This window comes from Podarcis vaucheri, assembly GCF_965113315.1.
Source record: "Podarcis vaucheri genome assembly, chromosome: 8".
Classification (NCBI taxonomy): Eukaryota; Metazoa; Chordata; class Lepidosauria; order Squamata; family Lacertidae; genus Podarcis; species Podarcis vaucheri.
In genome coordinates, this window is record NC_138766.1 from 93681884 (window position 1) to 93702701 (window position 20818).

A 20818-nucleotide genomic window follows, 5' to 3' on the forward strand; every position below is an offset into this window, starting at 1 on the left:
AGCAGCGCATGGAAACGCCATTTACCTTCCTGCCGGAGCGGTACCTATTTATCTACTTGCACTTTGACGTGCTTTCGAACTGCTAGGTTGGCAGGAGCAGGGACCGAGCAACGGGAGCTCACTCCGTCACGGGGATTCGAACCGCTGACCTGGATGGGGATTCAAACTGCCAAACTTCTGATTGGCAAGCCCTAGGCTCTGTGGTTTAGACCACAGCGCCATCTGCGTCCCATAGCTAACATTATTTGGCCTTATATCTAGGAGTTGGACGGTGATACCCTAAACATCGGCAGTTTCCCTTTTCTAATAGAGTGGAGCCTGTTTAAGACTTCTGCCGCCTGCCCTGTGATCTTGGGCATGTTTACTTGGGGAGAGAATGCTATTAAATCCAGTGGGAGTTGCTCTCATGTAATTGTGTATCGGGCTCCGCCTTTCGAAAGGTCTGGAGGCACATGGCACAGCTTCATTTAGAAGCTAAGCAGATTTGGCCCTGCGAACAGCCTGAGTGGAAAGACAGCCTGGCAGCCCAAGGGGAGCTGCTCTGAGCTCCTCCAAGACGGAAAGGGGCATCAGTGTAAGATCTAAATATTAACTCCTGGGTGATCAGAGAGGGCCTCTTCTCCAGGTTCCCCATCACCTGGAGGCAGTGGTTAGTTGTCTGGGGAAAGGGCATTTTTAGCAGTGACACCCGAATTTTGAAATTCTCACCCAATAGAGGATTTCTCCAGTGCCTACTCTGATGTCTTTCTGGAGCTGGGCAAAGACTTTTATATTTTCCCAGGTTTTTAGCTCTTGCTAATCTGTTTTGTTTTGGCCTTCATTTTATGTCTTCATGCTGCTTTGAAAGATCTGCCTTGTTTCTGAATGTGAATTCTGATTGATGTATTTTATCAATTTATCAAAGCAATTGTGGAACTGAAATACAATTAAGAAGAAGTATATTAATAGTGAATTTTTTTGGGGGGGGGCCAAGAGAGTGGGGCCCTAAGCTATAGCTTGTTTAGCTTATACGTAAATCCGGCACTGCTTGTGGACAGGACTAGGGGCTGGATGGGTTGTCTCTGGGTGCTGACCGCTTAGCTCCATGTCTTCAATGGGATCTTCTTCTCTCTTCACTGTTCAGCGGGAGTTAGTTGTAAGCCTGTTAATAGCATCAGCTGCACCAAGTCAATGGCTCTGACGTGACAACTTTCTTTTTTCTCTTGCAGTTTATCACATGGTGGAAAATAGAAGCCAAGCTTCCCATCAACAATGCCTGGCAGTAAGTATGGCAACCTGTTGGAAATGTAAGGCGTTTGCACTGAGAACTTGAGATTCGGTCCTTTGGAGGAAATCTCTTCTGAAAAAGAAAAGCAGAAACAAAATGTGGCAAGTGTGAGGCATCTTTGAACGTGGAGCTCTGGCTTCAGACGTTGTAGCAGGCGTGCTCATTGCCATCCAGAAATGTATTAACTGCTCTTGTGAATACTCCTAGCAGCTAGAGGGCTTGAGTCTTAAGCTGCTAGGCAAATGTAGCAGTCAAAGTGGAACTCCCTTCCAGTGCAGAGCAAAAACTGCTATTTAAATACTTAGCAGAAAATAAAATGGACACTTGTCGGTAAAATCTGGCTAACTTTTTTTTATCAAGACATTCATAATAGAGAGGTCAAGAAATAAATATTCACACAGTTGAAACGAAAGCTTGATGAAGGAAATAACTGGTGTGCAGTTAGTACTGAGGTTCACAGTCATGCAGTCTTTAGATGTGGCTGCTATAATTAAAACATGCACAGAAATGGGAAATCCCTTGTAGTAATTACTGGCCAAGATGGGCAAGTAGCTCAGCTACTTGTATTCTTGTGCTTCTTTATTTTCTTGTATGCCTGGGTATATCTCCCTTTAAAAATAATAATAATAAATCAGGATTTATCCCTGTTTAAATTTTTTTTAAAAAAATTCAAAGTTATTCAGAAGCTCTGGTCTAGGGGGAAAAAGGGTTACCTCTCTTTAAAAGACAGACCGTTCATTTTCAAGTGTGGTGCCCCTTTTTAAAAACACCTAGTTCAGTGACTTAGAAACATCAATACTTTTCTATTCAAATATTTCTAAGATGCTTTGTGTGTGAGAAGCCTTGATCCTTCTTGCAGAACTAGTGAAATACAATGGCCTTTGATTTCAATATTTTTTCATACTTTTGTGTGTGCACATGAGTACCACAACCTTTCCTTCTGTAGCTGGCATTGTGTCTTGGCTGTCTTTGACAATGGATTAGAAAGAGAGAGAGAGATCCTTTTAAAGTACGCTTTTCAAGTGTGAACAATGTATTCCTTTTATTGAGTGCAGCAGTTGATCAGCATCACTCAGGCTAGGAAGAGAAGGAGCTCTTTCAACATAACAAACAGCAACATGACATTGGCTATACAGCAGATGCAACATTACAGAAGAAATGTTCTGTACTTCTGGAGCGTTGGCGGGCTGCTCAAGTGAATGTCAAGCTTAAGGCTAATAGCATTTGGAGGTTGCTTGCATGGATGTGGTGAGCTCTTTGCTTTCACTAAAATTGTATTAAAAATGATCTTCAAATAGATTTAGTTATTTATTTGCTGCTTATGTTCATACTCTTGCCTTCCTCCAAATGGAGCCAGGGAGGCTAACAGCAATTTAAACCATTCAAAACCATTTTCTCTCTCTCTCTCTCTCTCTCTCTGTCTCTCTCTCTCTCTCTCTCTCACACACACACGTATGTGTGTGTGTATATAAAAAATAATAATTAAACAATTCAAACACTGAAGACAGCATCGGTTATAAAGTACCCTCTCTTGATACACTGTACAATTAGGCACCAAATGCTAGCAAAACTAAATGTTTTTTTAGGCGATGTCGCCAATAAGGGAGAGAATCTGATCACAGCTTCGTTCCATAAGAAGGGGCCTTAACTGAGAAGGCCCTGCTCGGCACCACCTCCCGGTAAACCTTGGCCATTGGTGACACTGAGCAGAGCCTTCCCAGCAGATCTCAAAACCTAGGCTGGGGAACAGTAATGGAGAACCTCCTTTAAGTACCAAGGTCATATAGGATTTAGTATCCTGGAACCAATACCTTGAATTGGTTCTGGTGGCCAATAGGCAGACAGTGCAGAGTTCAGTGTATCAGCATTTTGCACTTATTGCAGCCTCTGAACCATCTTCAAGGTCAGCCCCATGTGTAGTACATTGCAGTAGTCCATTTAAAAAAAAATGTGTAAGATGAGCATTCATTCTAGGTCTCTTGGTTCAGGAGTATTGAAAGCCTGTGAATGCAACAAGGCAGTACATTACTGGTCTCTACTACAATAGATTGTAGTAATAATCATGATGGAACCAGAGGAGGAGAAAGGTTGTTGTTGTTGTTGTTGTTGTTGTTGTTGTTGTTTAGTCGTGTCTGACTCTTCGTGACCCCCTGGACCAGAGCACGCCAGGCACTCCTGTCTTCCACTGCCTCCCGCAGTTTGGTCAAGCTCATGCTGGTAGCTTCAAGGACACTGTCCCACCATCTCATCCTCCGTTGTCCCCTTTTCCTTCCTCCGTTGTCTCCATCTTTCCCAGCATCAGGGTCTTTTCCAGGGAGTCTTCTCTTCTCCTGAGGTGGCCAAAGTCTTGGAGCCTAAGTTTCAGGATCTGTCCTTCCAGTGAGCACTCAGGGCTGATTTCCTTCAGAATGGAGAGGTTGGATCTTCTTGCAGTCCATTACACTCTCAAGAGTCTCCTCCAGCACCAGAATTCAAAAGCATCCATTCTTCAGCGATCAGCCTTCTTTATGGTCCAGCTCTCACTTCCATACATCACTACTGGGAAAACCATAGCATTTACTATACGGACCTTTGTCGGCAAGGTGATGTCTCTGCTTTTTAAGATGCTGTGGCCCCAACTCATGATTCTTGGTGGGTGTCTGAGGCCCGCAGTTCAAAAACATCCCCAAATGCCAGTATATTTTAGTCATGTTTTTTACTGGCTGTGCTATTCTGCAAGGCTACTCAGTTGTTACAACATTTCATAGAGTCATTGTTTTGGAAGAGACCTGGGGGTTTGTCTAGTCCAACTCCCTGCTCAAAGCTAGGTCTGCAATGCAGAATGCAGAATGACCCATGGCTGCCCAGCTTCTGTTTAAATACTGCCAGCAAAGGGGGTTGGACTAGACCCTTGGGTCCATTCGAACTCTACAATTCCATGAATCTTAAGAGCCTCACACTGCCCCATATGGTCCATTCTCCTTCTGCTATATAGGTCTTAGCATTTAAAAGTCTCTCCTAATGTTCAGCTTCCCCATAGTTTTTATTCATTGGTACTCGGCTTGTTCTCTGGAGCAACAGAGAGCAACTCTGCTCCCTTCAGATACCTGAAGGTTTCTATCATGCCATCCCTTAATCTTATGTTCCTCAAGAGAGCAATTGCAGGTATCTGAAAGGTTATCGCACAGAAGCTGCTGCAGCAGCAGGCTGCTGTCTGGCCCGGAGCGCTATTTGACGCTTGTCCTGCTAGCAGCATTAAACAGCCAGCCCTCTGTACCAATGTGGGTGGCCGGGTTACAGTTTGTACATATATTTCTGCACAGAACTGTATTAGCTTTATTTCTACAAATGTTAATGCAGTTTTTTTATGGGTAGTATTTTGAGAGAGTTTGTTTCCTTTAACCCTACGCTTATTCGGCTGTAAATAATAGGCTAAGCTTCTTATTAGGACAATGGAGAAATGTCCTTTCTCCTTTTGTGCGTCTCATTACAAGGTGGCCAGGCTTAGTTACATGCATGTCAGGTGCACTGACCCCGGCCGTGTGGGGCCAGGCGCTCTCTTTCATTTCCAGAGCTTGGCATTGTCGGTGCAATTGGATACGCGGCGTTCTCATGTGCAGGGTCCCTTGGCACTTCTGTCACGTGCAGGGCTAGCTAGATAAGTGTGTGCTGCCTGTACCTGAATTTGACATTGCCGAGCCCGGGCAGGAGAGAGCTGGGAAGGTGTAGAGGGGGAGCTAAAGAAAGGTGGAACTGCAGAACTGCCAGGAGGGTACAGGATGAAGACATATGTGGCAGTTCCTGTGGCTGAGCAAGATAAGTCCTATGACTACAATCCTGAATGGGAACCAGGCCCATGCGTGTGCCTTGGTAGGTGAATTCTTCAGAGCGCCTTCTCTTCCCCTTCCCTCCCTCACCCCTGTTCCGTTATTTTGCTGAGAAGGAGCATTGCTTTCTTTTGAAAGTTTGAAAAACATCTGTATACTTAAACTGTCCTCTTTCTCTTCTTAATATCCTCAATGCATGCAGTTCAGTGTTTGAGCAAACCCATGGATTATTTCTAAGTTGAAAGGGGGGGGGCAGTGTGAAAAGAGATGTTAACATGAGCCTCTTGTTCCAACGTGGAGTAAACTGTGCTGTTGATTTTACTGCAGATAAAATTTCAAGCTGCTTTTTCCTTGTTTCCCTACATATGTCTCCCCAGACATATAAGTCTCCCTCCAGGTATATAAGTCTGTTCTTACTGTGTGGACCAGTTGCTGGCATGTACCATAACTGTATACACTTAACATTGGTGTTGCTGCCTCCTTGCATGGTAGCATAGTGGTTTTCTTGGTTTGATCGAGTGTAACCGTGTGCTGAAATCTTGGAAATTTGACCAGTTGGAAGCTAATGTTGCTTGCCCCATATTAGACCGAAGGAAGGAATTTGCAGAGGAGGAGAGGGAAGGCAACTGCATATAGGAAAGGACAAATGTGCACTTCAAAATTAACATTTCTGAATTCTTGAGCGGGGTGTTCTAGATCAGGGAACCTCAGTCCAGAGGTGGCCCTCCTAACCTTTCTGACTGGCCCTTGGAATGCTCCCCAGTGCTTTTTCTGGGCTGGTTTGTGTCCTTGAACTCCCACAATGCCCCTCTCTTGCCAGGATGGAGAGGGGTGGGTGAGGGAGCATAGTAGAAACTTGCCTGCAGAATGGAAGTGAAACTTACATGCACTGCTGTGCCCGCTTTTGTCTCCAGCCCCGTCCATCAAAGGCATGTGGCCCCCAAAAGGTTGCCCAAAAAGGAATGTGGCCCTCAGATGGAAAATGGGTTCCCCACCCTTGTGCTAGACCCATGGAAACAGCCACATCTCTAGTTTGTTCGGGTATACCCCACTCTTTCCCATTTCTGAAAGCAATATTCAACATAATTTACATAGTCTGCTAGTGTGCAGGAACTGAGTGCTCCATAACTTAGGGTCTGCCACAGAGAAGGCCCTGGCCTGCCTCCCTGCCAAATCAAACAGACCTTGAGCTTCTTTGATGGATTTTGCAAGCTGAACCTCTGCAGTCAGAAGTGAGCATGACTGAGCTCAGTGCAGCCTCTTCTCAAGAAACTCTGCCTTGGGTTGCAGCTGTACTGATCCTAATGAATTGGTATTCTGCAAGGACAACAAACAGAGTGTCCCTCCACATGTTCTTGGACTACAGCTCCTATCATCTCTCACCGTAATAATAATAACAACAATAACAACAACAACAACAACAACAACAACAACAACAACAACAACAACAATAATAATAATAATAATAATAATAATTTATTTATACCCCGCCCATCTGGCTGAGTTTTCCCAGCCACCCTGGGCGGCTTCCAATCGAGTGTTAAAAACAACACAGCATTAAATATTAAAAACGTCCCTGAACAGGGCTGCCTTCAGATGTCTTTTAAAGATAAGATAGCTGCTTATTTCCTTCACATCTGAAGGGAGGGCGTTCCACAGGGCGGGCGCCACTCCCAAGAAGGCCCTCTGTCTGGTTCCCTGTAACCTCACTTCTCGCAGGGAGGGAACCGCCAGAAGGCCCTCGGCGCTGGATCTCAGTGTCCGGGCTGAACGATGGGGGTGGAGAAGCTCCTTCAGATATACTGGACCGAGGCCATTTAGGGCTTTAAAGGTCAGCACCAACACTTTGAATTGTGCTCGGAAACATCCTGGGAGCCAATGCAGATCTCTCAGGACCGGTGTTATGTGGTCCCGGCAGCCACTCCCAGTCACCAGTCTAGCTGCCGCATTCTGGATTAATTGCAGTTTCCAGGTCACCTTTAAAGGTAGCCCCACGTAGAGAGCATTGCAGTAGTCCAAGTGGGAGATAACTAGTGTCGGCTGGGGATTATGGGAACTGTAGTCTGCCACCATCAGGAAGGCACCACGCTGGGTACCTCTACTAGATGCTGCTGCTGCAGGTCAATGTAGCTGCTATGTTTTTGGACTCTCTTTTGGAATGTGGCTGTGGCCACTTCCGTGATAAGCTCCTGCCCTTCAGAATTTACCACTGTGCCATTGGTGATCAGTTCAAAGAACGAAGAATTTAGATATTAAAATGCTGTTACCTTGGGACTAAGCGTGTATCTTTGGCGTTCATGCAAGTCCACCCATATATTCAAGACTCTCTACAATCAGTTCAAGGGATCACAGACTAGAGTCTGGCTCTGTCTCCAGGCTTTGAATGTAGCTTGCCAGGGAAAGTCCCCTTTACAGATGAGTCCTGAGCAGGCTTTACGCAGATGGATTCCAACTTGGGAGAAAGGAGGGATGTGGATATATTAACATAATTAATGATGGCAGACCTGTAGAGTTTAGTAGAGCTTACTCCCAGGTGCCGCAGCCTTAAATTCAATTCAGCTGCTTTTTCTTTGTGCAGATCTTTCCCTCGCATATTCATATAAAAAGAGGAAATGAATACCTTGCATTTTTTCTGCTGGTGAATTGCATACACTTTCTACCCATCTTTCCAAACTGAGTGTGGTTTTGGGAGCATGTGAAACCACTCCTTTGATTTCAAAGGATATCCCAAAATTTCGTGTGTGCTTCAGATCTCCTTGCTGTGCTTTGATTTTGTGTTTTTATCTTGTACTTTTATGCTGTGAACCGCCCATCTACAGAGGAAGGGCAGAACGCAAATTTAATAAAAATAATAACTTCTGTATGTGGGGGGGGTGCGCGCGCGCGAGTGCACACACACGCACGCTGCTTTTTTTACAGCAAAAACTTGATAATTGAAACACGTACATAATTATGTGTGGGCTTAAAAGTCACCACATCTATAAGCATCTTAAAGTCCATTGTGTGCCAAGCTGTATCTTGTGATCTAAAACTGGCTTAAAGCTGCGCAGCTCCCCCCACCCCCGGTGGTCATGATCTGAAAACAGGCATAGGCAAACTCAGCCCTCCAGATGTTTTGGGACTACAACTCCCATCATCCCTAGCTAACAGGACCAGTGGTCAGGGATGATGGGAATTGTAGTCTCAACATCTGGAGGGCCGAGTTTGCCTATGCCTTATCTAGGATGACTCTGGAGAGGAGCCAGTTTTCACTGCTGCCCTTCATTCAGCTTGTGCATCCAGTTGCTGCTTTCCCCACTATTAAAACCATTGTTTAAATTCTGTGGGACACTTTCTCACAAAAGTGCGCATGTACCTGAACCTGTGAATTGTGGGTGTGGGTGTCATTGCGAGTGGAGAGTCCATTCTGAAAAAAAGGGGCTCCACCTCCACAGAGTTTGGTTCTCATTGCGGTTCTTGTTTTTTGCAGGAGTCTGCTGCTGCTGTGCGGCCTTGCGCCCCCGTTACAAGCGCCTGGTAGATAACATATTCCCCGAAGATCCAAAAGTAAGCGAGCCCTTGCAGTCCATGTTTTAATTTGGGGTCGGGTGGGGGGAGGGGTTGTAGGGAGTTTTGAGGTTTTCGTGTTCAGGCAATTTTTTTATTTTTAGCTTTTGTTTAAAGATGTTATCTTGGCCACTTCAGCATTGTGAAATCACCCAGGTTGTGATGCTAAGTAAGATAGCACTAGTTGTGGGTATGGATATAGCTGCACACGTCGTATGAGTTTCACACAATATACCATATTTTTCGCTCTATAAGACGCACCAGACCATAAGACGCACCTAGTTTTTGGAGGAGGAAAACAAGAAAAAAAATGTTCTGAATCCCAGAAGCCAGAACAGCAAGAGGGATCATCCGCTGCACAGCTGTTCTGGCTTCTGGGATAGCTGTGAGAAGCCTCTTCAGGGCAGTGGGATGAAGGCTCCCCCTGCCCTGAAGAGGCTTTGCGCGGCTAAGCCAGAACAACAAGAGGGACCGCTGCGCAGCGATCCCTCTTGCTGTTCTGGCTTCTGAGATAGCTGCGCAGCCTGCATTCACTCCATAAGACACACACACATTTCCCCTTACTTTTTAAGAGGGAAAAAGTGCGTCTTATAGAGTGAAAAATGCGATAGTTTAAAGTGTATGCTTTGCTGAGACTAGCCTCCTAAGTCTCATAAAATCAACTGTATTAAATATCAGCTTGTACAATACAAACCACTTAAATTTATCTTTAAAGTTGTTTCCTTGAACTCTCTCTCACTTGTGCAGGATGGCCTTGTCAAAGCAGATATGGAGAAACTGACCTTCTATGCCGTCTCTGCTCCTGAGAAGCTTGATCGGATCGGTGCCTATTTAGCAGAGAGGCTGAGCAGAGATGTTGTCAGACACCGCTGTGGGTAAGATTTCTGCTGACACCCACTTCAAATCTTGCCTCTCATTTCCCCCGCCAGTACTGGCCTCCTTTCCTGTGGCAAACCCCCCAAGCAAGGAGGCTGTGTGATGTTTGTGCTCACCTTTCTGCATGCAGGTATGTCTTCATTGCCATGGAAGCCCTAGACCAGCTACTCATGGCTTGCCATTCTCAAAGCATCAAGCCGTTTGTGGAGAGCTTCCTCCACATGGTGGCTAAGCTACTGGAGTCTGGAGAGCCAAGGCTGCAAGTCCTGGGAACCAACTCGGTGAGTGAACACTCCTTGGGTCCCCCTCTTGGTTCTCCTACTGTCTGGAGTCAGTTTAGTTGCCCTGGCATGGCCTTTGGGGAGCTGCACAGAGGATATGGCAGAGAGGAATGCGGTTACTTCCAAACCCCTGGTCGTGTGACCAAGCTGCAAGGCTACATACCTTCTTCCCTGGTTATGATTCTGACTAGCCACATGTGGTCCCTGAGCCTCCCCTGACTGCATACCATGAAATGGATTGTGCCCCTCTTAAAAATGAAGTGGGTGATTACTGGAGACAGAGCCTTTTCTGTGGTGGCTCCTCACTTTTGGCAGATCTCCCCTTCGAGGCCCCCTCTCTCATGTAGGCACCAGGCAGAAACATTTCTGTTTCCTGCAACTTCAAAGAACTTCTAACGTAAGCATCCTTTAATTTATAGGTGGATTGCTTTCGCCCTCAGTTTTAATCTGGCTATTTGCTGTACAGTTTGTATACATGGTTGTTGTTGCTATTTTCAATGTTCCTTTTGGTTTCCTATTACTACTCTACTACCCAGGGAACCTAAATCTGTGCCGAAGGTATGGGATATAAATTTAAAAATATTGGTGGGATAATGGCGGGTTCTTAAGCATAGAAGAGGGAATAAGAAACTTTAATCCGCATCTGGTGGATTAAGGCAGGCCCTGATCAATGACTCCCTCAGAGACACAGGTTAGGAAGAAAGAAACCCTTCCCTCTGGCCATGGTTCTTGTGGAAGGTGTGAGTTGGCTACTTAGAAAGCCTTGCAGGAGATGTGGGTTTCCCTTTGACTAGCCTAGCACCTAGAAGACTGAGAAGAAGACCCTTTTCTTTCTGCCCGTCTGATGCTCCATTAAGATTATTTGCTTGCTTGTCTTTGAGATTTTTCTGTGCCACCTGACAGGGCTAGAAATCCACTCTCTATATTTCTCCAGCAGATCTGTGCAAGCCTTTAAATAGAAGCTTAGCTTGCCCTTTATTTTCCAAGTGAAAGGTATTCTGTTCCCTGCTGCATTAGTGATGAGCCCTGAGTGCCTTCTGCTTTTGCACTCCCGCCTGTCCCGCCTGTGATACCGTTTCACGGTAACAGAATCCAGTCTCCCAAGTGTAGGAGTGTTTTGCAGCAAGCAAGGAGTAGCTGAAATGGAGTCAAGAAAGTTTTGAGAGTCGGGACCAATGTGAGGGTAAGGGTCTTGTGAGCCCAGGTTGGTTCAGCTCAAGTGCTGTCTCAGGGATGCGCCAGGTCTGCCTTGGGTTACTTTTATGTATTTAAAATATTTACATCCTCTTTCAGCTTCAACAAAATGTACAAGGAGCTTCCAAAACAACACAAAACCCCATTTAAAATTCAATAAAACCAACATACCAAATCAATAACACAGCAGAATAGAGCCTAAAACAGCAAAGGAGCTACAAACAAACCAGTTACATTTCAAGGCAGCTTTTAAAAAATTGACCACACTACTTATTAAAAGCCTGGGTGCACAGAAGTGATTTGCTTCTAAACTGTGCCCAGGGAATGTGTCTGAAGAGGTTACTTCATAGCTGGAGGTGCAACCACAGGAATTGCCCCATTGCTAAGTGCCTGAGCTCCAGAGGTGAGGCAACTAGAGAAAGGTCCCCCCAAAAGAGAGGAACTGCTGTGTAACGTTCCAACATTTGCCCTAGCATACAGTGGTACCTCGGGTTAAGAACTTAATTCATTCTGGAGGTCTGTTCTTAACCTGAAACCGTTCTTAACCTGAAGCACCACTTTAGCTAATGGGGCCTCTTGCTGAAGGAGCACGATTTCTGTTCTCATCCTGAAGCAAAGTTCTTAACCCAAGGTACTATTTCTGGGTTAGCAGAGTCTCTAACCTGAAGCGTATGTAACCTGAAGCCTATGTAACCCAAGGTACCACTGTACTAGATTCAGCAGCAGCAGGCTATCAAGTTACTAACCTGGTGGTTTTTTAGAAAGTGAAGCTTGCAAGACACACTCCCTGTTGCATACTATTTACCAGGTCCTGGAGCGTTTCTAGAGAGTTGTCCTGATGTGGTAAAAATGCCAGGTCTTGGCACATTGGAAGAAAGGTTTGCCAGAGGGAAAAGACCTGGGGATTTTTAAAGACCAGCGGCTGCCTTGCTCTGGGGGATTGAGATCTGTGCCTTTTGCTGCCAGTGCCCTGAAAGTTTGGGATGTATGAAGAGAAGATTGCCCTCCTGAGAAGCCTTGCACCCGACCTTTTTCCCCACCAAAGAAAGGGATGATAATGATAGTGTAGGGATAGCAAGTCAGAAATGCTTTTAAAAAAGATGGATGAATAACAGAAATGATTTTGCTGTGTTTCCACCCACTGCATGCAATGAACTACTGTATGAATGGTGCTGCTTTCTGGATAATTTCAACTGTAGTCGGGGATTGGAGCATTTTGAGGCTGGGTGATGCCAACTTTCTGATTGCTTTGAAGCTGTCCTGAATCCTCTCCGTTTCTCCTTCCTCTTCTGCAGTTTGTCAAATTTGCAAACATTGAGGAGGACACGCCTTCCTATCACCGCCGCTATGACTTCTTTGTGTCTCGCTTCAGTGGCATGTGTCACTCCTGCCACAGTGACCCGGAAATACGGGACGAGTGAGTAACAATATGCGGCGAAGGGATGGGAGTGGTATCTGCTCTCTAAATTACCAGGCTACTGAGAATCTCTGCGATGGCAAAGCCCTCCATTCATGCTCTGCCAAGCACCGTCAATGGAGTTTAATTCATGTGCCCTTTTCAGAGAGTATTGAGTCTTTCTGCTGAGGCTTGTGGGGAAGCCTCTGCCAAACTAAAAAGCTCTTGTAGCTTAAACCAAGTATCCAAGAGTCCATGAAGCTCAATACCCAAATGATAGTCATCTGAGATGGGCTGTTACCCTAAGGATGGGGGCAAACATAAGTAAATAATAACCTGAGCCACTTTGCTTTGGAAAATGTATTCATCATGTTTTTATCTCTTTGAGCATTGAACTGTTGGAGAGAACATTCTGCCAGTTGGAAGCAAAAGGGGATGTTGAGAGTGCTGGTGGACTGGGCTGTTGTTGCTTTTTTGTAAGAATGAATGCTGTTTGATTGTTTAAATGTATATTCATAAATCAGCACTTTAAAGAAACACAGAAGGTGGCTGGGGCACTAGAAGCAGGGCAGGAAGGATAAAACTGACCTAGAAAACTGCTTTCCTTGCGGGGGCAGGTATGCCCGTCATTCGTTGAATGAGGTTAGGGTGAAACTGGGCAAAAGAAAAGAAAAGGTCCTGCTGGCTCCTGTCTTTATATGCTTGAGTCTGGACCTGGGTGTCCTCCTCGTGTGTCTTCATCAAATATGCATGCCTGCATAGAGATATTTGCTCACTGGTCTCAGTAATCAGATTGGCTAGCCCTGCTGTCTTTGGGCTTAAGCTCTGGGCTTTCCATCTTCCACAGAACTGTAGAGTTGGAAGGGATGCCCAAGGTTCCCCTACTCAAACCCGCTGCAGTGCAGGGATCACCTCTAAAATGCAGGGATCCTGTAGCTTTCCTTTCTATGAAAATTCCATTGTTTCTTGTGCCAGGATCCGAATTGCTGGAATCAGGGGCATCCAGGGGGTGGTTCGCAAAACCGTAAACGACGAGCTCCGAGCCACCATATGGGAGCCTCAGCATATGGACAAGATTGTTCCCTCGCTGCTTTATAATATGCAGAAGATTGAAGATGTCGACAGGTATGCCCGTCTCTCGGGGGGGGGGGCTTTGCTGGCCCTGAGGAAGAGGAGAGGGGTTAGGTGTGGGCAGGAGGTGCTGTGGCTGCATCATCTGTCATGGCAGTTAAGCACAATGTCAGAGCCTGGCAACCCTGTCCAAGTGTGTGTGTGTGTGCCTGTTTTTGCAGCAGGATTGGGCCACCCTCCTCTCCAACAGGAGGTGATAAAGAGGAGAACCCAGCTGTGCTGGCTGAGAATTGCTTCAGGGAGCTGCTGGGCCGCGCCACCTATGGGAACATGAATAATGCTGTGAGACCAGTCTTTGCGTAAGCATCTGTTTACTTATGTACTTCACTGCATTTCTACCCTGCCCTTCCTCCCTAAGGAGCCCAGGGCAGCAATGCTAACGTTAAATGTAAAGTAATAATTTAATGTTAAAGCAATACAGCAACAATCAAAACATATTCGAAAACAATTAAAAGCAACCACATACACCTTGCAGCTTGTAATTTCAAGGTTGGCAGGAACAGTATCTTTCAGCCATCAAATGCCTGAGTAAAGAGAAATGTTTTTACCTTTCCCTTGAATGTTAATGATGAGGACGACAGGAGCACCACACCAGGGAGGGCTTTCATGGGTCACTGCCAACTGGGCAAAAGCCAATGGCAGCAGCAGCAGCACCAACAGGGTCTCTCCTGCCGATCTTAGGGCCTGAGAGGGTTGTGCTGGAAATCTCCAGAATCCTCTAAGAGTTTCCTGGGGCAGGAAATGCCTTTGAAATAGTTGGCAAAACTCCCTCAAGGCTGGCTGTGGCCGCTGAAAAGTCCCGAGAACACTATGTTTCCCTCAGCTGTTCTGATCTTCCATATTGCTATAAAACCAGTGCTTTTTTTCTAGAGGTACGCAGGGGTATGCACACCTGTCAGATGCTGGTGTGGTTGCTCGAGAGTAAACAGGCAGGACTCCGACCTGTCTTTTCCAGGCTTTATTCTTGGTGCAAACTATTTACAGGCAAGAGCGTTGTAAGTTCATGTCTGGCTCAATCGCTAGCAGAATCTGGGAGTGGTCAGTCTTTGTACCTCCCCCAGCATAACAGTCACGTCACCCCCAGCCTTTTCCGCCCCTCCCTGCGCCGAAGCCTACTGCGCAGAATGGGCGCTGGCAGGGGCGTACTTCCTGCCTCTCCGGTTTGCTCAGGCTCGGTGTTGAGGCTCTCCGTAGCATCCCCTGGTCCCTGCACCTCTTCTCCACTGGAGGCGGGGCTTTCCTCCTGGCCAGAGGAGGAGCTGCTTCGCAAGATTTTCGGAGGCTCCCTATAACACAAATGCCCTTCCACCTCTTGCCTCTGAGCTGATGGCAGTTCCCTGATAATACCCCTAAACATTTTGTGAATCTAATAAGTTTGGCCTCATTGAGGGGCAGTATTGCAATAGGAGTAGGAAAATGAGAGTACCCCTAAACATTTTTTTTAAAAGAAAACAAGCACTGTATATAACTCTCTGTGTCCCAAGAGCCAAAAGCCAATCCTGAAGATATACTTATCCAAAAGAACAAAAAGCAGCTTGTTGTATTGGACAGAGTACGGACTTTGACTGTATCCAGTCATTCAGGATGGCTCTGAGCAGGTTGCTTAACCTGCCTTCCTGGATTAATATCAGGATGAAAATAGGATGGCCCTGTGTGTGCAGGATACAGTACGTTTCCACACAAAATCCCACCACATTCAGCTTCAATAAGCAATGCTGTATGTGATGATATGGGATCGCCCCCTTCCTGCTTGTACTCCTTATTTGAATACATCAAGTTTTGCTTGCTCGTCATCCTTGCTGGTTGAAATTCCAGCCAGCAAGCCAGATGGTGCAGCGACATTTGGTACAGCCATTTGCTGCTTAATACTCCTTGCATCCGCACAGCGGAGGACGGAGGATGCTCTGGAACAGCCAGTGGCTGTTGTGCTTCCGTGATTTTTTTGGGCTGAGGACTATGTGGCAGGAGCCCTTTCCTCCTGGATAGAATGGGGAAGCAACAGCAAAGAGAGGGAAGAGGCCGGAGATAATCCCTGGAAGAGAAAGCTTTGTGGTTGAAACAGGAGCCTGCCTTCCAAGTCACTATCTTTAAAATCCCTGGCATGCAAGTAATGATCTGGAGGTTACTCATCAGCCAGGAGTCTTTACATAGTTTGACATTCAGCAATCTTCTTTGCTCACATCAGTTACAAAGGGCAAATAGTTTGTGTTTTGCCCCTTCTGATGTGCAGCCTCGATCCTTTCTTGGTCACTTTGTAGGAATATTTTGAAGGGGGAACCTGCAATTTACATAACCATGCACCCCTCATAGCTCTTACACTAAGCACATGGACATCTGTCAGGGGATGATTAGCTGCTTGTGCTTAAAATTGCGCCCCCTCAGAGTTTGTGCGGCTCCACAAACCTCTGTGTGTGACAGAGCTCCTCAGACATGTCTGCTCTAGTCACTAGTAGAGTCTGACAGTGGCTGCCTGCGGAAGCGTTTCCAACAAAGAAGCTCCTTAACGGAAACGCGTCTCCTGGACTCACAACGTGGCAGCTTCCGGCGAAGTATGGGTCTCCCTACAGTTGCTTCTGACACCTCCCCGCTATTTTCGCTGGACGTGTCTCTCACCCCTTTCTCTCCCCTGCTGTTTCCTGCCTGGGCTGCTGCGTCTCTCTCAGCATTACTGAGATCCTCCTCCAGAGACCCCTCGCTCCCCCTGCTGGTCCCTGCTTTGGCTGCTGACTCTCTCCCAGTCTCTGGGAGCCCTACCAACTCCCTTTCCTCTGATGTCAGTTCCCTGACATCCACCTCCCCTCCAGGGCCCCCTTCCCCCCCGCCCCTACTCTCTCCTCTGGGCGGTGAGGAGCTGAAACCCCGAAAAGAATCCTCTTCATCTTCAGACGTCTCGAACATTTCCCTCCATCGGTCTTCGTTCCGGCTCGCTGAATCCTCCTCCGCCTCGGAATCAGAGAACCCCTCCAACTCTTCTTCTTCGTCGGTGGTGGCGAAGTATTCCCTCCGGAACCTCGCCACTGGCTGAGGTTTACGAGGGAATCTCTGATGAAAAGTTTCTATCAAAACCTCGTCATCTACATCCTCTGCCATGACCCAGGTGTTTTCCGACTCCGGCTCCCCTTCCCACATTACCAAATACTCTACTTGATCTCCCTTCCACCTGGAATCGAGAATCTCCGCTACATGGTAGTTGTGTTCTTTTTCCTCCATAGCTGGTCCCCTATTGACCCTCCCTTCTCTGTCCCCTTTATACGGTGACAGCAACGACCTGTGGAACACTGGGTGCAGCTTCATGTGGTTCGGTAACCGGAGTCTGAAAGCCACTGGGTTGACCTGCTGCGTGACTTCAAATGGGCCCAGCCTTTTGGGTCTTAACTTCTTACAACCTCCTTTGAATGGTAACCCTTGGGTGGACAGCCACACCTGGTCCCCCACCCTAATGCTTTCCCCTTCCCTTCTGGTTTTGTCTGCCTGCCTCTTATATTCCTCCTTCGCCCTGTTTAAGTTAAGTTGGAGCTGGCGATGGATCGCTTCCATTTCTTCAACGAACTGTTCTGCAGCTGGAACGCTCCAGTTCTCCCCTTCCCCCCCTGGGAAGGCTCGGGGATGACACCCGTGATTAGCCAAAAAGGGGCTCATCCCCGTGGACACGTTCTCTGCATTGTTGTAGGCAAATTCTGCCAACGCCAGCTTCTCCACCCAATCATTCTCTCTGTCATTCACATAACACCTCAAATATTGCTGGAGGACACCATTAGCTCTTTCCGCCTGCCCGTTGGTTTCTGGATGACGGGCAGTTGAGAAATTCACCTCTACATGCAATAAGCTCATGAGCTTCCTCCAGAACCTGGAAGTAAATTGTTTCCCTCGGTCAGAAACCACCCTCAAGGGGGCGCCATGCAGCCTAAACACATTTTCCACAAACAATTTAGCGGTTTCTTCCGCTGTGACCGCATGTGAGCAGGCTATAAAGTGGGCCATCTTGGTTAACAGGTCTACCACAACCATGATGGCTGTTTTCCCTCTGGACCTTGGCAGATCAGTCATGAAATCTATTGCCACTGCCTCCCATGGCCTTTCCGGCGTGGGTAGTGGTTCTAATAAACCTGCCGGTGCCCGCCTCTCCCCCTTGGCTCGTTGGCATTGGTCACACCCTCTCACATACTCCCGCACATCTTCCCTGACCTTGGGCCACCAGAATTCCCTGGTAACCAGCCACATGGTTTTGTGTTGCCCAAAATGCCCTGCTGTGGGGCTATCGTGCAGTTGCTTGAGTACCTTTTCCCTCAATTCCCCTTTAGGTATATATAACGCTCCCTTGTAGTACAACGCCCCGTTTCTCTCCTCAAAACCCCCGGGTTTGTCTCCCTCCCTCCTGAGACCCCTGAGTTTGTCCTGGGCGTATTCATCCTGCACCGTTCCCTCTACCAGTTCCCTTTGCCCCACCAATGCCGCCCCACACACCCAGCGGTCCTCTGGAATGACATGGGTCTCTTCGGGTGCACCCTCCCCCTCCAAATATTCAGGTTTGCGTGAGAGAGCGTCCGCCCTAACGTTCTCTGGGCCTGGCACGTAACAAATCTCAAAGTTAAATTTGGAGAACTCCTGGGCCCATCTCAACTGCCGTTGGTTGAGCACTCGCGCAGTTCTCCAATACTCTAGATTCTTATGGTCCGTGCACACTTGCACCTTATGTTGTGCACCAATTAGCAGGTGCCTCCATCTCCGGAAAGCCTCATGAATCGCAAGAAGTTCCCGGTCGTACACCGTGTAGTTCCTCTCGGATTTGTTCAGCTTTCGCGAAAAGAAGGCACACGGTCGCCACTCTGACTCCTCCTTCCCCGGCTGCAGAAGAAGCACCGCCCCTATGGCTCTGTCAGAAGCGTCTGTTTCGACCCTCAGCTTTTTTTGTAAATCCACATGCAGAAGTTGTTCATCAGAGGCGAAGGCCCTTTTCAGTTCCTCAAACGCTCGCTCCGCCTCCGCCGTCCAAACAAACTTCTTTTTACTGCTGAGACAGTCCGTGATGGGCGCCGTCAGGTGGGCGAAGTTTCGGATGAACTTACTATAAAAGTTTCCAAACCCTAGGAACCTCTGCACATCCTTCTTGGTTTTGGGTGTTTTCCATTCCAGCACTGCTTGAACCTTGCCGAGGTCCATGGCCAACCCCTTGTCTGACAAGCGGTACCCCAGGAATTCCACCTCCTTGGTATGAAACTGACACTTCTCCAGTTTCACCCACAGCCTGTTGGCTTGCAGCCTGCTCAACACTTCTCTGACGTCTCTCACATGTTGCTCCTCATTCTCCGAATACACCAACACATCATCTAGGAAGGCCACGCAATTCTTGTAGAGCAAAGGCCCCAGTACGTGGTTCATGAAGGCTTGAAAACACGCGGAGCCTGTTTGTAATCCAAAAGGCATAACAAGGTATTCAAATGCCCCCAAAGGGGTGAACATGCTGGTTTTCCATTCATCCCCTTTCCTTATACGTATCAGGTTGTACGCCCCCCTTAGGTCCAGCTTTGTAAAAATCTTTCCTTTCCGCACCCTGGTCAAAATATCATCAATCCTGGGCATAGGAAAAGCCGCCGGCTCTGTCACTGCATTTAACCGCCTGAAATCACATACAAGTCTCGGCTTGTCCGTGTGCTTTTTATCCACAAAAAACACTGGGCTACCCCCCGCTGCCTTGGACTCTCTGATGAAGCCTCTCTTCAGGTTCTTGTCAATGAACTCTCGCAACTCCTGCATTTCCCTGTCTGACATGGCATACAACTTGCCTACAGGAAGCTGTGCTCCAGGGAGTAAATTGATCTGGCAATCAAAGGGCCTATGCGGGGGTAGTTGGTCAGCTTCCTTCTCGCTGAACACGTCGCTGAGATCAGCATACTGTGGTGGCACCTTCCCCTTCTCCATTACTTCAGTCCCTGCCAGGGTGGCTTGGGCCCCTGCTGACCCCTTTTCCCCCCTGCAGTGTTCTAAGCAATGTGCTGAACCGAAGGAAACCACTCTTTGATGCCAGCCCACCAGCGGATCATGTAGGGCTAGCCAGCTCATTCCCAAAATAATGGGAGCGCCTCCCAAGGTGGCCACATTAAACGCTATCAGTTCTGTGTGCCTTGCCACCCTCATTATCATTGGGACGGTCTGCAAGCTGACTCCTCCTCCCAACAGTTCCCTGCCATCGATCGTGGTCACCTGCAGGGGGTTGCTTAAAGGGATCGTCTGTATCTGGTGTTCAGCAGCAAACTCCTTGCTCATAAAATTGCAGGAGCTGCCTGAGTCCAACAGCGCCTTTATTTTTAGGGGGTGTCCATTTTGCAGCTCTAGCGACACTTCAATCACTAGAGCAGGTCGAGGAGCTTCTGGCACGGGCACTTTCACTGCTCTTTGGCCTGGCTGCAGTGCCCTGACGGTGGCAACCAGGCGTTGGCTTTTACCTGCTCCGTTTCTCCCTGCTCTCCCCCCTCAACAGCTCCCACCATCCCTTGCCATTCCTTCCTCTGGGGGCAGACTCTGGCAAAGTGGCCTGGCTGTTGGCAGAGATAGCATTTCCGGGCTCCTTTTCCCTCCTTCTTAGCCCCCTCACTGGGCTTTGAAACTGCGCGCGCGCGGGCTGTTCCGATTTCCATCGGCTCTGCCGGCGGGAAAGCTGGCTCAGGAATGTCTGGAATGCGGAACTCCTTCCAACGTTCCCCTCTCCCTTCCCGCCTCTCCAAGGCTCTTGCCTCCTGGCGCGCTCCAATGGTCAGCGCAGATTTGGTCAGCTGATCCATAGACACCGCCCTGGGGCTCCGGGACAGCTCGTCTTTCACAGCCGAAGAAAGACCTTCTTCAAATAGCATCTGAATGGGTGCCGCCGATAAATCCCACCCCAATCTGTGAATCAGCATGGTAAATTCAGTCCAGTACTCACGGACAGATCTGCTTCCCTGCTTGCAAGCCATTAGCTGTCTGCGCACCACCCCTTCCTCAATATCGCTGGAAAACATGATATCCATTGCACGAAAGAACTTCATAGTGTCCTTTAGGATATCATTGTGCGTTGCCATCAGGGGTCGAACCCAGTCTCGCCCCCCCTTCTCAAGATGCCCAATTACGAAAGCAACTCGCGATTCCTCATCAGGGAACTCATCAAACTGCACATTAAGGGCATATTGCATCTCTGTCCTAAAGGCATGATAATCCTTGGGGTCCCCCCCAAACTTCTGCACCAATCCTGGTACCTTTCTGGGGAACTGAGTGGTTCTCCCCTTTTTGTCTGCATCCTGAGCCCTTCTCTCCTCGAGCCTCGCCGTCTGCAGCGCAAGTTGGACCT

The 20818-nt window shown here is 47.8% G+C and overlaps 1 protein-coding gene across 3 annotated transcripts in view; it reads left to right on the top strand.

The window, feature by feature from the left end:
• Positions 1 to 20818, top strand: part of LOC309539394 (protein EFR3 homolog A) — a 58893-nt gene that overhangs the window by 12123 nt on the left and 25952 nt on the right. For 2 of the 3 annotated variants that reach the window (XM_082235576.1, XM_082235577.1), the window contains exons 2-8: positions 1209 to 1261; positions 8543 to 8619; positions 9367 to 9494; positions 9626 to 9776; positions 12266 to 12387; positions 13342 to 13491; positions 13659 to 13796. In XM_082235576.1, coding sequence (XP_082091702.1) covers positions 1252 to 1261; positions 8543 to 8619; positions 9367 to 9494; positions 9626 to 9776; positions 12266 to 12387; positions 13342 to 13491; positions 13659 to 13796 — 776 coding nt within the window. In that variant the 5' untranslated portion in view covers positions 1209 to 1251. Of the gene's footprint in view, positions 1 to 1208; positions 1262 to 2391; positions 2516 to 8542; positions 8620 to 9366; positions 9495 to 9625; positions 9777 to 12265; positions 12388 to 13341; positions 13492 to 13658; positions 13797 to 20818 lie in introns of those variants that run through there. The other variant, XM_082235575.1, reaches the window with a different exon arrangement.